This window comes from Vitis vinifera, chromosome 9 (genome assembly GCF_030704535.1).
Source record: "Vitis vinifera cultivar Pinot Noir 40024 chromosome 9, ASM3070453v1".
NCBI lineage: Eukaryota > Viridiplantae > Streptophyta > Magnoliopsida > Vitales > Vitaceae > Vitis > Vitis vinifera.
The window spans coordinates 5569923-5584284 of NC_081813.1; the positions used below are offsets into that span (position 1 = coordinate 5569923).

Here is a 14362-nt window from a genome sequence, read left to right on the forward strand (position 1 = left end):
AAAGGATTTTGGGGGCTGCTGTTTGAAGAGATCAGTCCATGTTTTAGAGGGATTAGAGGCTGCTGTTTGGGCAAAGATCAGTCCGTGTTTTGAAAGGATTTTGGGGGCTGCTATTTAGAGGGATCAATCCGTGTTTTGAAAGGATTTTGGGGGCTGCTGTTTGAAGAGATCAGTCCATGTTTCAGAGGGATTAAAGATTATTGTTTGGGCAAGGATCAATCCGTGTTTTGAAAGGATTTTGGGGCCTGCTGTTTGAGGAGGGAGTCCAGGTTTTAGAGGGGATTCGGGCTGCTGTTTTGGAACGGAGAGACACAACTGCTTGTTGATATTCACTGGCCATTCACCCTGCCATGGTGAAGATGAGTACATACCTACCTTGTTGAATCTGAAGATGAGAAAGGCAGCCGCACCATTGGGAGCAATTTCGAAACAGACACACCGGTGAAGAAAGGAAAGAAAGGTAGGTATCAGAGAGAGAAAAGTTTGGCAGCCACACCGGAGAAAGAAACAGTTCGCGCTTCAATGGATCCTCCACGGGGAGCACTTTCAGCATCAACTCCACGTCACAACTGGTGATCCTCTACTCGTTCTTCTCCGCACCAGCTGCACACCACCTTGCTTTGGTATCATCACAACCATTAGAAGTTTGGCAGCTGCACCGGAGAAACAAACAGTCCGAGCTTCAACAGATCCTCCACGGGGAGCACTTTCAGCATCAACTCCACATCACAACTAGTGATCCTCTACTCGTTCTTCACCGCACCAGTTGCACACCACCTTGCTTTGGTATCATCACAGCCGTTAGGTAAGATAGTTTTATATATATATGGGTTTTCACTAATATCTAAAGTTTAGTTTATTTTAAGTTGGATTATTATATTGGGTTGAGTGGTTGACCTATTTTTATTAGCTTTAGCATATACGTGTTTTATTATGGCAGCATGAATCTCACTCTTGGTTATTTTTATTTTATTTATTTATTTATTTTTATTTATTACATTAAAGATTAGAATTGTGTTTAAAATTAGTTTTGATTTATTATATTAAATTCAGAAAATACAATTTTGTGTAGTTTTAACTTTGAGAAAAAAAAAAATTTAGTTTTGATTCATTTAATTAATTATTATTTATTTATTTATGTGCTACTAATTTAGTGATTCATTATTTATTTATTCATTTACTAATAAGATTGATCCTATGGGTTAAAGATTCAGTTTCAAAAAAAATCTGTTTTGGGTAGTTTGACTTGACTTTAGGTTTAAGTAAAATTTAGTTTGTTAAAATAATTGATCACGTGTGTTAAGAATTTAAGTCTAGATTGACTTTAAATAGTGTTTAATTCAATTTTAAGCCTAGATTTCATTTTAATAATGTAAGTTTATTTTGAAATTAGATTCCCTGAATCCATATTTTGTTTTAGTTTCCTTTTGTTTAAATTGATTCATTTTAATTATTTTAGGAGTTTGTATAATTTTAGGTCATTAATAAAATCAATTCTATATTTGAAAATTCATGCCTTTAGTTTACTCTAATTTAGTTTCACACATCTATTCGATTTAAGTATTTTATATAAAATTACTTCATTAATAAAGTTAATTCTATGTTTGAAAATTATTGTTTGCTTTGATTTAATTTGTCTCATTTTAATCATTCTAGATGCGTTTGTGTGTTTAATTGATCTCATGCTAATTCTTGATTGTTATTCTTAATGGATGTGTTTCTTGAATATTCGTCCTTAATTCTTGGTGGGTATCTCGTTAGCTTATTTGATCTAAGTTTGAATAGTTTATTGCTTTGGTAGTCTCTAGTAAAATTTACTTTTCGGAGGCCATCGGGAAATTGTGAAGATTGGCCTCCATTCACACCATTTTAGTTTGCTTGGTTGCCAAAAATTGTACTTTATGATTTTGTTTCTGTTTGTTTTGCTTGGTACAATGTTTCTCATACGTTTTATTGTTCTCAAATTAATTTCTCTTATTTTAAAATAAAATACTTTTCTCAAAATGTTCCTTATAAAAACTTATTTTAAAAATTCATTTAGAGTCCTTAGAATCAAAAACCCCATTTTCTTAAAATAATACGCAACCATTTTTTTGATCGGTTTGCATCTTTCTCGGTTTTTAACGAAAATTTTGGTTTGAAATCAGACACGAATCAAATCTTGTGGTCCTACATAAATGGGATAATTTTGAGCTAAATTCGTGTATATCAATTAGGGAATTGGTGAAACCCCTACATAAAAAAATCTTTTCAAAAATTATTTTTGTTGCCACTTTTGTCACTTGTTGAAATTATGTCTATTTTTCTTTTTTTTTAGGAATTGTATACAAGATGAGTGTGATAATTAGTGTTTTCATATACTTTGATAATTTCTGCTATGCTAATTAGATAACGAGCATGCTAGGATTCCTATATTTTATTATTTATTATCTAACCCCTCATGTCTTATGGAAGCGCATTGTAAGTCATCTATGTTATCCAGGTACGTATCACCTACTTTCTAAATTTTGTAAACAATCATGTCACTGTGAAATATGCATATGTTTGATAATCCTTAGGTGCTTAGATGTATGCTAGATTCGCTATGATTAAATACATGTTGTGTGCTATACTTCTATACTATCTCTCATGTTTTATGATAGCGCTTGGGAAGCCGTCCAGGTACGCATCCTTAACTTTCCTTCATTGTTATTTGATCTTGTTAGGCATGCAATATTCGAAATCATCTAGTCTACTTAGGTATCCATAATTAACTGATTAATGGCCACACTTCCCTTAACTTTATCAGTAGAGACCTTTATAGGGCTTAGAGGGGTGCTACATTTCAAAGGTACCTTCCCAATAGGTAACCTGATCCCCGGACTTAGACTCGGGTTTTTCAAAGACACGCTTTTCCAAAAATTATGGAGTCATTTTTTTTAGGGTTTCATTTCTTGTTTTATTTTCCCTTCAAAAATAAAAAAATAAAATAAGTGGCGACTCCAACTTTTTTCAAAAATCAATTTTTCACAAATAAAAAGCGAGTCTCGCCGATCAAGTGGGGGCGCACGTGAAAAATGCGGGTCCACACCCTCTCATTTCATTCTTTCCATTTTTTCTTTTTCATTTTTCATTTTTCATTTTTCATTTTATTTATTTATTTATTTATTTCCCAAAAAAACCATTAATCCCTCTTTGCCTAGATAAGACCATTGATAGTCGCCGCTGCGTGAGCCACTACCGGCCGACGACTCGTTCCTCTTTTCTCTCATTTTCTCCTTCATTCACTTTCCAATCACACCAATTTATTATTATTATTATTATTATTATTATTATTATTATTATTATTTATTTATTTATGCAGTAATGGTTTGTGATTTTAGGTTTAATTTATTTAGTTATTTATTTATTCAATTGAGTTTGGTTTTAATTGTGAATTGAATTAGCATAGATTGAGCTTAATTTTGGTTGTGAATTTGAGTTTGTTTATTAAATTAGGTTTGAATTATGAGTTATTAAATTTAGGCCTAATTGAATTTATTTTGATTTATTGTATTTGGGTTTGACTACTTGTGCTTGTATTTTGGTAATTAATTGGGAAATTTTGTAATATGGCTATTGGCGTGTGAGATATTTTTGTTTGGTTATATTTGCTAATTTGGACTCATTTTTAATTGCTAAAATTTGTTGGACTAATTTGAAATTTGAATTTGGGCTTGAATACCTATTGCGAATTTTATACATTTCTAGATATTTACATTTGGACTATTTTTGTTTTTGCATGGGCCAATTCTGCAATTATGTTGGCTGAGTATGGATTTATGACACGTGGAGTACAAAATTTCATAAAAAAAAGTGAGACTAGAAAAGCCGTAGGAAGACATTGAATTTGTTGTAAGCTTGTATGTGTACATATTTGATTTCCCACTTATATTTAGTTTTATTTCTATTGATTTCTGTAAATATTTATCTGTGTATATTTACTTGTTATATACAGAATTGAACATTGAGCAAATTAGAAATTTTGTTTAAATAAGAGGAATAATTTCTCTTTTGATTGTCAACTATTATGCTTAATGAATGTTGTTTGATCTTAGTCTTGTTATTTGATATGCATGTGATAATTTTATACTTGAGCTAACCTTGTTTCCATGATAGCGCTTTATTACATGCTTCCAAGGTACGCTCCCACTCCTACTTCATTTATTTATTCGTTCTCATGCTCGATTTGTTTTATTATTTGATCATTTCATTGGTATCCATTGATTTCCTTGTCAATTGTCACACTTGCTTCACCTTATTTAGTAGAGACCTTATTATAGGGCTTAGAGGGGTGCTACAGCTCATCACCGTACCTTCCCAATAGGTAACCTAACCCCCGGACCCGGACTCGATTTTTCATAGACCTGTTTTTCCTTCAAGAGTCACACTTAAGGTTTTTTTTTCTTATTTTTTTTTCCCTTTAAAACTAAAACAAAAATAAGTGACAACTCCAAGTCTTTTTCAAAAAAATCAAATTTTCACCAAATAAATAAAAAGTGAGTTTTGCCATCAAGTGGGAACGCATCATGCAAAATACGGGGTCCACACCATACAATAAAAATATAATTTTTTATCATTTAAAAAAATATGACGAATAAATGTAAATAAAATAGTTTATAAATAAATTAATAATAAATTTATATTTGAGTATGTGATTACTCAATGTGTGTGACTAATATCCCCCAATCTTGGCCAATGGAAATAAGCAAGTGAGTTTTTACAATTACTTGAAATTCTTTCACAAATGATAGTCTTATACACCTTTTGTACAATTAATATATTTATCTTGTACAATTAGTGTAACACTTGTACGATGGTGCAAATTCTATACACATGCATAAATTGTGTATCTATATAAAATATGTAAACTATGTTTTCAATGGTTTGATTAAAAAAAAAACGTGAAAGACGTTTAAATAAAATTTATAAGATGGGTTTGTGATAAATGAATGTGTGACATGAAGTTGTGTAGTCATTGGATGACAAAAAAAAAAAAAAAGTTGTCCAAAATTGATCAAAATCCTTCACAAAGGATAGCTTTATACACATTTTATACGGTTAGTACATTCATATCATACAATTAGTATAATACCCTTGCATAACAGTGCAAATTTCATTCACTTGTATATTTTATGTGCCCATATAAGATTTGTGAACCATGTTTTTAATGGTTTGATTAAGAAATGAGTGAAAAACGTAAAAACAAAAAATTTCTCAGACATTGTTAGTAAGATAAGTATTCAAATTGCCATATATGAGGTAATAAAGTATATGAGAGGAGTATGTGATAGGGGAATGTGTGATATGAGAGTATATATTTCAAGACTAGTGAAAATTCTTTACAAATGGCAACCTTATAAGCCCCTTGTCCTTGTATATTTATTATATTTGTTTTTTGTTTTGTATAGTTAGTATAACACTCTGCACAATAGTGCAAATTTTATGCATATGCATAAATTATGTTTACATAGGTGCATTATTCATGTTTCCAATAGTTTGATATTTTAAAGAATTAAAACAAATAAAAATTTATTTCATTTCATTTTCCTTAAAAAATACAATTAAAAATAAAACAAATAAATTATCTAAAAACCATTATTTCATCCTAGTCTTTGCATTTTGTTCCTAAAGTTCAAGATTTTACAATTTATCACAAAATATTAAATATTGTTACTTAATGTTCAAACCTTTTGAATGATTATTATATCATCACATGAGTTTTTATATTAGTAAATTTTTTTTCTTAAAGTAAAGTTATACTATTAAATAATTTTAAGAGGTAAATTCTTCGATTCTAATTATGCAAAAACTAGTTTTAAAATTCTCACAAACTACTCTTATTTCTCCCATTTATTGGGTTGGGTTGGGTCAGTCCACTTGGGCACTCAAACCCAAACCCAAGTCCAACTCCAACGAAGTGTAAATGTCAAATTCCATAAATATTGACTAAGACAAACATTATTGGGTTAATTTTTTTTTTGGGAGGAAACATTTTCTTTTAGTGAATTACATGATCAATCCAACCCGCTTGTCATCGTGGTCGGGTTCCATTTGACCCAATAGAGTGTCGGGTTAAGAAATCCAACCCGAACCCGTAATTCGGAAAAGTTGGTGAATCGGATTGATGCCAAAGAAGGAGAAGCATTGAAGAAAGAAATCGAAGAGACTTGCACAGAAAGAAATCACACTGGACAGGTAGCCTCCGTTTGGTTGAGGAGAAAATGGCGACAGCTTCAACGGAGAGGTCACTGGCGGAGCCCATGGCGGAGGAGAGGTGTACGGCGAAGACGAAGCAACAAGGCGAGGGACTCAAGCAGTACTATCTGCAACACAATCACGATCTCCAGCTCCAGGTCCGCCAGAAGGCTCACAATCTCAACCGCCTTGAAGCCCAACGCAATGATCTCAATTCTCGAGGTCACTACTTCTAACGCTTTCTGTGTTTGTGTTATTACTGCAATTCGTTTGGCTGTTGGAAATTTGTTGGGAAAAAGGGAGATTGAGATCGATAGTTTTGAGTGTTGTGGTTTTTAATTATTTGAGACGCAAATGTTACGTAAGCGGACGTATGTTTATGAAGTTTGTTTAGTCGTTTAGGTTTTGATACAGTTCCTTTGTATTTTGTTTTGAATCTTGATCTGAGGTTCGTGACTTTTCCAGACTTGGGTTGGTATGAGAACAAAATGGACTCTGGAAGTGATTCAATTGTTTGCATCGAAAAGGGTGAATTTTGGGATGTGAAATTGGAATTGGAGGGATCAATTTCAAAACAAAACCATTGTGGAAGAGAAAGAAGCATCTCTATGCAGTCTCATCATAATACGAGAAACTCAAGGCAACTAAGCCCAATGGCTGTATTGGCCTTAACATTGGAGGCCTTTTTCTTTTTGGTTGATTCCTCCCGTTAGCTTAGTTCAACTTTTAGTTTCTTTCTCCTTTCTCTTTGGTTGCCGAGATAGTGGAGGAAAAGAAATGAAAGATCTTTATTTTTATTTTTTTTATTTTTATGCTTGCATGTTCTATTATTTCATTTTCAATAAAACGTAGAACTAAATTGACATGTCTAACGCTTAATGAAGTGGCCTTTTTTGTTTTATCACTTTCTGAATGATGACAAGTTTAGATTCAAAATTTCTTTCTCTTTATCTTCCTATATTCTCAGAGGAATTAATTAGAAGTTCTCATAATTTGATTTGGAATTACACTTGATTTATTTATTTATTTTTTGATAAGCAAGCACAATTCATTAAGAAGAGGCTAGAGAGCCCCAAAGTATACAGGGCGTATACAAGGCAGCAAAGGCCAAACAAGCAAAAAGCCAAAAAAACAAACCACCCCTTAACTGGAGGCAAGCCACTCCAGGAAATCTAAAAGGGAATGCGGCTCCTCTCCCATATACAATTTGGCCCAACCCTAGATATTACATACAAAAGAATATTTAAACCTCTGAATTACTAACCCCCCCCCCCCCCCCCCCCCCCCCCCCTCCCCCCCCCCCCTCCCCTAAAGGCTAATCTATTCCTTTCCTTCCAAACCATCCAAAAAATGAATAACGGAATGGAATTCCAGAACTTTTTTCCTTTTTTTTCCCACAAAAGCACCCCCCCCCCCAGCTATATAAAACCTCTTTTACAGTATTAGGGAACACTCACTTGACCCCAACTAAACCCAACACTAAGTCCCATAGCACTTTGGCCACTGTACAATGAATAAGAATGTGATCCACACTTTCCGCTTCGCAAGCACACAAAAAACACCGATTAGGGAGCTGCCAACTTCTCTTTTGGAGCCTATCAAGAGTCAAAATCTTTCCCCAAGTCGCTTCCCACGCAAAAAACATGATTTTAGTTAGGACTCTTTCCACCCAAATTTTGTTTTTCGGAAAGTTGACATCCATAGGCTTATCCAACCAGCTATACACATCCTTCACTCTAAACTGCCCACTTCCCCCTCTCTTCCAAGAAACCGAGTCATCCTCCCAAATTATCCTGAAGCCTCTCAACGCTTGGAGCAGCTCACCTACTATCTCCACTCTCCTAGTCATTAAAATCCCTTATAAATCTCAAGTTCCAGCCTCCTTCTCCAACATTCTGGTCCCACAAGTCTTCAACTATCGCATTTCTATTGGCTGCCAAGATGTAGAGATGTGGAAACCTTTGGGACAGCGCTGAATCCCCGCACCACACGTCAGTCCAGAATCTGATTTTATTACCTTTCCCCACATTGAACACCATTTTATCCCAGCACCAGCCAGCTTCCTTTAAAATCTCCTTCCACACCCCCACCCCACACGCACCCACAGCCTTTTTGGTCCTCCAACCGTAATCCTCTTGTCCATACTTAGCCACCAGCACTTGCTTCCAAAGGGCCTCCTTATCAGAAGCGAATCTCCAAGTCCATTTGCCAAGTAACGCTTTATTCATAATGGTAAACTTCCTAATTCCCAGCCCCCCACTCACCTTATCCCCACACACCACTTCCCACTTAACCAGATGAGCTTTCCTCTCCATGTGACCCCCCCCCCCCCCCCCCCCCCCCCCCCCCCCCCCCTCCCACCACAAGAAGTCTCTTTGCAATTTTTCTAATCTTCTTGCCACAGAAATGGGCATTCGGAATAAAGACATCTGATACACTGGCATGCTAACCATAGTGCTTTTGATTAGAGTGATTCTCCCGCCCTTTGAAATATATTGGCTCTTTCAAAGGGCAAGCCTCCTTCTCATTTTCTCTTCTACCCCATCCCACCCATAGGCAGCCTTATTAGGCACCCCTAGAGGCAGCCCCAAATACACAGTCGGCAGCTGCCCCACCCTACACCCTAACTCCACAGCCAGCTCCTCTATCCTTTGCACCTCCCCTACTGGAATTATATGTTTCCTTGTTCTGTTACTTATTCACTTTTGCAGTTTTTGGTATCTCTTTCTAGTCTCATGGCGCTTTCTTATGTTTTTCTTTAGTACACACGCATTCACAACATTTCTCCTTTCATTATTCAGCTCAATGTAAAGCCTTACCCTTTAGTTGACTGTTGGAAATCCTGTATTTTGCCTCAGGTCTATTTTTATTTTGGCGTCCCTCATTCTTGCAATGCCTTAAACTTGAATTGCATTACTCTCTGTTTATTGGTCTTCCTTGCTCTTGAAAAAACACTTGTACCATCAAAACTTGATTCAATATCAGACCAGATTACTGTTCTAAGAATTCAGCCAGTAATAAAATCTTGAGTTTCTTCAACTTGGGTGGTTTATGATGTTCACATGCATATATTTTTAATGACAGTGAGGATGCTTAGAGAAGAGTTGCAACTTCTTCAGGAGCCTGGATCATATGTTGGTGAAGTTGTCAAAGTTATGGGGAAGTCAAAGGTCTTAGTTAAGGTTAGTGGGATTTTTTTTGGCTTTTTCCTTATTGGCAAATTGCTTTACCTTGCTTGGAGATATTCGTTCATCATTTTTGTATTTTTTTCCTCTTTAATTATTATATTTTTTCTAACTGCTGTTATAATTCCTCTGTTTATTACATTTTTGCCATATTATTTCCCTTTGCTTTTGCTTGGTAACCTTTTGTTTTTGGGTACATGGAAGGGGCCTTTACATTGCAACCCAACTCCTTTGCCACCTGAGTTAGGTCTTAAGGGATTATGGTTTTCAACAATATAATGCACAATTCTGAAAAATGGGCATATGTTGTCTGGGAACTTGAGATCTAGTCTTGTTCATTCAATCACAGTGGATGGGTCTTTCTAAGTAGTAAAATTTATACACCACCATGAAGTTTTTCATCGCTTCCCTTAACCCCTTCAGTAAAGTAAAAGTCTTGGCTTGGGTTTGCTTCCTGCCACCCACCTACTTGGAGAAGTTGAAAATGCTCAACTCCAGATAATCCATAAAAATAGCTCCAATACCATTTTAGCTCTGATTACAAGATTAAGTTTGATCCTTTAGTGGAAGATTTTAACTGCTGATATGATTAGGGCTATGTGGCCTGGTATTGTAAATCTTGATATCATCCCTTAAAACTAAAGAAAAGGGAACTCATTCTATGTTTATGGCAGTGAAAGCTTGAAGCGAAGAGTAGACTTGGATTCTCTCCCTAATAGTTTCAAAATAAATAAAAAAATAAAAATTAGGCTTTTATTTCCAAACAAGCAAACAAGTTGACCCAAGGTGTCACACCTCCAATGCACTTTGTTGCACTACTCCAAGTCCTTTATTGGATATTCCTAATATAGATAAGATTGGTGGTAAACAACAAATCCAACATCCGCAAAACCAAGGAAAAACTGTCATAAAGAGTAAGAAATTTACTAATTAGTAAAAGGGGTGGTTGGTTATTAGAGAAACATGAAGCTACTCGGATCAAGTCCAACATCCCACATAGGCCCAGTTCAATCCTTCTGCTTGTTGGTGATGCAAAGATGCCTCTGAGCTAAAAAAAGCATCTAAAGTCTATAAACAACATAAATGAAAATAGAAGAAATAATGGATTTGAGTTGGATCATTATGTTGCAATGGCTGATATGCATCCATAGGTCAATGATGTAAGTGCCATTTTGCAGGTTAGGAATGTACATATTAATGATTTTGATGTCTTAGTTTGAATTGTTCAATTCTTTTAGATGATTAACTACTCAAAACAGATGCCAGTTTTCTGAGAAAAAAAAAAGAAAAAAAAACAGATGTCAGTTTTACAAGGAACTCTCAAGAAGAGAGCAGATCTCAGTGGAGATTACTTTCTTGTTGAGAATAGACTGTGATTTAAATGAGCTGTTCTTACACACATTGAAAATTGATTCTGAGGATGTTCCTGAGGCTGCCTAGGCCCTAAAATGAATTTGCTTGCTTTGTTCCATGTAAAAACAAGTTTTTTCATGTTTAGTTCATACTTTACCATGTTTCCCTACTTGCCAATGGCATGATTTTTGACCGAGTTCCTAATTTACATTGACATTTTTAATTTACATTGACATTTTTAATGTTGAGTGCAACCATATTACATTTTTCTGGAAACCAAATTTTTTTTGTTTAGTGGCTACCTTTGGAGGATTAACTCACATTGGAAAATCGTAGGCAATTAGATACATTAGCACAGAATTTAAGTTTTCCTTTTTTCATGAATTAATGCAAATCACAAATCCTCCTCTCATACAGTGAAATAGACCTTCTGTTGATACTGTGATAAAAATTTCTGTTGTCTGTGTGGGTACATTTTGTAGAACCCGATAGCAAACAGTGTATGGTTTTCTTGTCTCATTTCTATGGTTATTCACCTTCTTTTCCTTGTGTTCAGGTACATCCAGAAGGGAAGTATGTTGTAGATATTGACAAGAACATAGATATCACAAAGATCACACCATCAACTAGAGTTGCTTTACGGAATGATAGCTATGTGCTCCATTTGATCTTGCCAAGTAAAGTAGATCCCCTCGTAAACCTTATGAAAGTTGAAAAAGTTCCAGACTCCACATATGACATGATCGGTGGTCTTGACCAGCAAATTAAAGAAATAAAAGAGGTTTGTCCTTTGACCAATTCTTACATGTTATTTCATTATTATTATTACCATTAGCAGCACTTTTACCTTGATTTAAGTTAGGATTTAAATTCTTAATCTATAGATAAGAAAGGTATCTCAGATTTTTATTTTCTCATTTTGGTTTACCTTGTTTTTGTTGTCTTGATCTTTCAGGTCATTGAGCTTCCAATTAAACACCCTGAACTGTTTGAGAGTCTTGGAATAGCTCAACCAAAGGTAGTTTTAGTTGTAGTATTTTGCTGGAGCTTAAGTATCATAAGCTTTTATTAATTTGATTTTGATTTCTTTATAACAGGGAGTCCTGCTGTATGGGCCACCTGGTACAGGGAAAACTTTGCTTGCAAGGGCAGTAGCTCATCATACTGACTGTACTTTCATCAGGGTTTCTGGTTCTGAATTGGTTCAGAAGTACATTGGTGAAGGCTCCAGAATGGTTAGAGAACTTTTCGTGATGGCAAGGTTTGTATAATCTCTTTGAAATGCGATGCACAGTTTGTGTTTGAATGCGCCAAGTCTAAACCAGGTTTATAAATGCTTCTCTTTAGGTTTGATGCTGTGATTTATTGTGTGTTTCTGGATTGATAAATCATGTTGTGTTGTGTAGAGCCCATCATCAACAATAACAAAAAGGAAAAAAAAAATGTTGCTTTCTTTGTTGCTGTTTGTTTAAACTTTACTTTTTGAACTATCTTTCTTACAGGGAGCATGCACCATCAATAATCTTTATGGATGAGATTGACAGTATTGGATCTGCTCGTATGGAATCAGGAAGTGGCAATGGTGATAGTGAAGTCCAGCGGACTATGCTGGAGCTTCTCAATCAACTGGATGGATTTGAAGCATCCAACAAGATAAAAGTACTATTAATAATTGCTACCCTTTTTGCTTCTGCTGTAGTTGTGTGTGCCCACTTGTATTATATTTGTGTATTTATATGTATTATGTGTGTGGTATTTGTTATCTAGTAGAATCAGCAAAATGGTTGGAAATTGGTGGAATCTGTATGTCATATCTGTGACAACATGATCAATATTTTCAGGTTTTAATGGCTACAAATCGAATTGATATTCTTGACCAAGCCCTCCTCAGGCCAGGACGGATTGACAGGAAGATTGAGTTTCCAAATCCCAATGGGGAGGTAGTATACTACTTTTACTGTGAAATCTTCTGCAACCTTACAATACATAAAAAACGGTTCTTTGGTCTGCTTTCCTCTTTCCCTTGCATGTTCTTGTGCAATGTAACCACAATGATGGTTAAACATAGGTGAAAATAATTTCATCAATATAGGACATCATTGCATATTCATTTGGTCATGTTATGGTTTTTAGGATATGTGATTTGACTTTCTGGTAGCTATGTTGCTATCTGACTGGCATTGCATATATTAAAGATTTTTATTTTTTGAATTACTCAGTCTCGCTGGGATATTTTAAAAATACACTCGAGGAAAATGAATTTGATGCGTGGGATCGATCTGAAGAAGATTGCAGAGAAGATGAATGGTGCATCTGGTGCAGAGCTCAAGGTCTGTTTCCACTTCATTTATTTTTTATTTCAGATAAAAAGGCATTTCTCCTCTTATGAACAAGTTGTAGGTAGGCTGTTCTTTTCAATTGGTCCTCGTTTTCAGTGATTTTCCTTCTCAAGCTCATCCAATTGTATGATTCCTTGCCATGATGACTATGGCTAGAGGGGTTTTCATGACCACTTTCTTCCTCGCCACTGCACTCTGCTGTGGAGGGAAGAGAGAGTAAATATCCTTGCCAGTTTCTTTGATAATGCAGGGAACATCTGCATTTCACTTTGTTGTCTTGTATTGGTTGGATGGTATATTTATCAAACTAGCTAATAGGAATAACTATGTCCATTTGTTGGTTTTCTTTCCCTCATCCGTAACAGTTTACATGGGCCCAACAATATTCCCTAAGTACAGATTAGCCTCTTTTGCAATCTTCTATGGTGTCTTTCAGTTCTTTCCTGCTAAACTTTTTACTTGGTTAATTTTGTCATTTTGCATACAAGAAAATTTGGTAGCCATCCTGACTTTCCTGCCTTCATAGGTTTTTGAATATAATGGAAACCATTTACTTGCATAGATCTGATACCTCTCGGATTGAGCATTTGAACTTTTGTTTGCAGGCGGTATGCACAGAAGCAGGGATGTTTGCTTTGAGGGAGAGGAGGGTTCACGTAACACAGGAAGATTTCGAGATGGCTGTAGCCAAAGTGATGAAGAAGGAGACGGAGAAAAACATGTCCTTGAGGAAACTTTGGAAGTAGACACTATTCATTTGTTTTATTTGTTGCCCTTTTCCCTCTCATGAAGCAAATACCCACCAACCTATATGAAGTTATAACCCATCATGTCTAGGGGCTTCACTTTTCTTATTGGTCTCCTGCTCTCTCTCTCTCTATCTATCTATTTGAATGTGCTTTGGAAAGGAATGAAAACACACATGATTCCTCTTTGAATTTCAGCAGTTCATCATAACAATTGCATGCCTGAATGCTATGACAACTCACACAAAGTGATTTCATTTTCAGAAGATTCTTTAGTTGTAGCAGAAGCTGTGGAAATATCATGAAAACCATGTACTAATTTCTTTTGAAATTCAAATTGACTACATTGGGTTGTGCTATTTTAGTGGGGTTGGGTTGGGAACTTGGCTCACCTGAATTGGAAGAATTGGCACCCCAAACACGGACATGTGTTCAAACTCTCACCTCTTCTCAATTTTTGTGAATATTCATTGCCACGTGGACATGTTTCCAGGATGTTAACCTTGATATTTTCCAATCAAAG

At 35.4% G+C, this 14362-nt stretch overlaps 1 protein-coding gene across 1 annotated transcript; it reads left to right on the plus strand.

Annotated features, from left to right (window-relative positions):
• The first annotated feature begins 6064 nt into the window (after positions 1-6064).
• On the plus strand, positions 6065-14031 carry LOC100254957 (26S proteasome regulatory subunit 8 homolog A). Its single transcript, XM_002285237.4, has 9 exons — positions 6065-6438; positions 9301-9398; positions 11311-11535; positions 11710-11772; positions 11852-12015; positions 12257-12413; positions 12596-12694; positions 12974-13084; positions 13699-14031. Exons 1-9 carry the CDS (start codon positions 6243-6245, stop codon positions 13837-13839), a joined length of 1254 nt encoding a protein of 417 aa, XP_002285273.1. The 5' UTR covers positions 6065-6242; the 3' UTR covers positions 13840-14031.
• The last annotated feature ends 331 nt before the right edge of the window (positions 14032-14362 follow it).

Coding starts and splice junctions, on each gene's coding strand:
- LOC100254957 (XM_002285237.4), top strand. CDS start 6,243: ATGGCGACAGCTTCAACGGAGAGGTCACTGGCGGAGCCCATGGCGGAG. Junction 11,773..11,851: donor TTGGAATAGCTCAACCAAAG/GTAGTTTTAGTT, acceptor TCTTTATAACAG/GGAGTCCTGCTGTATGGGCC. Junction 12,016..12,256: donor GAACTTTTCGTGATGGCAAG/GTTTGTATAATC, acceptor TCTTTCTTACAG/GGAGCATGCACCATCAATAA.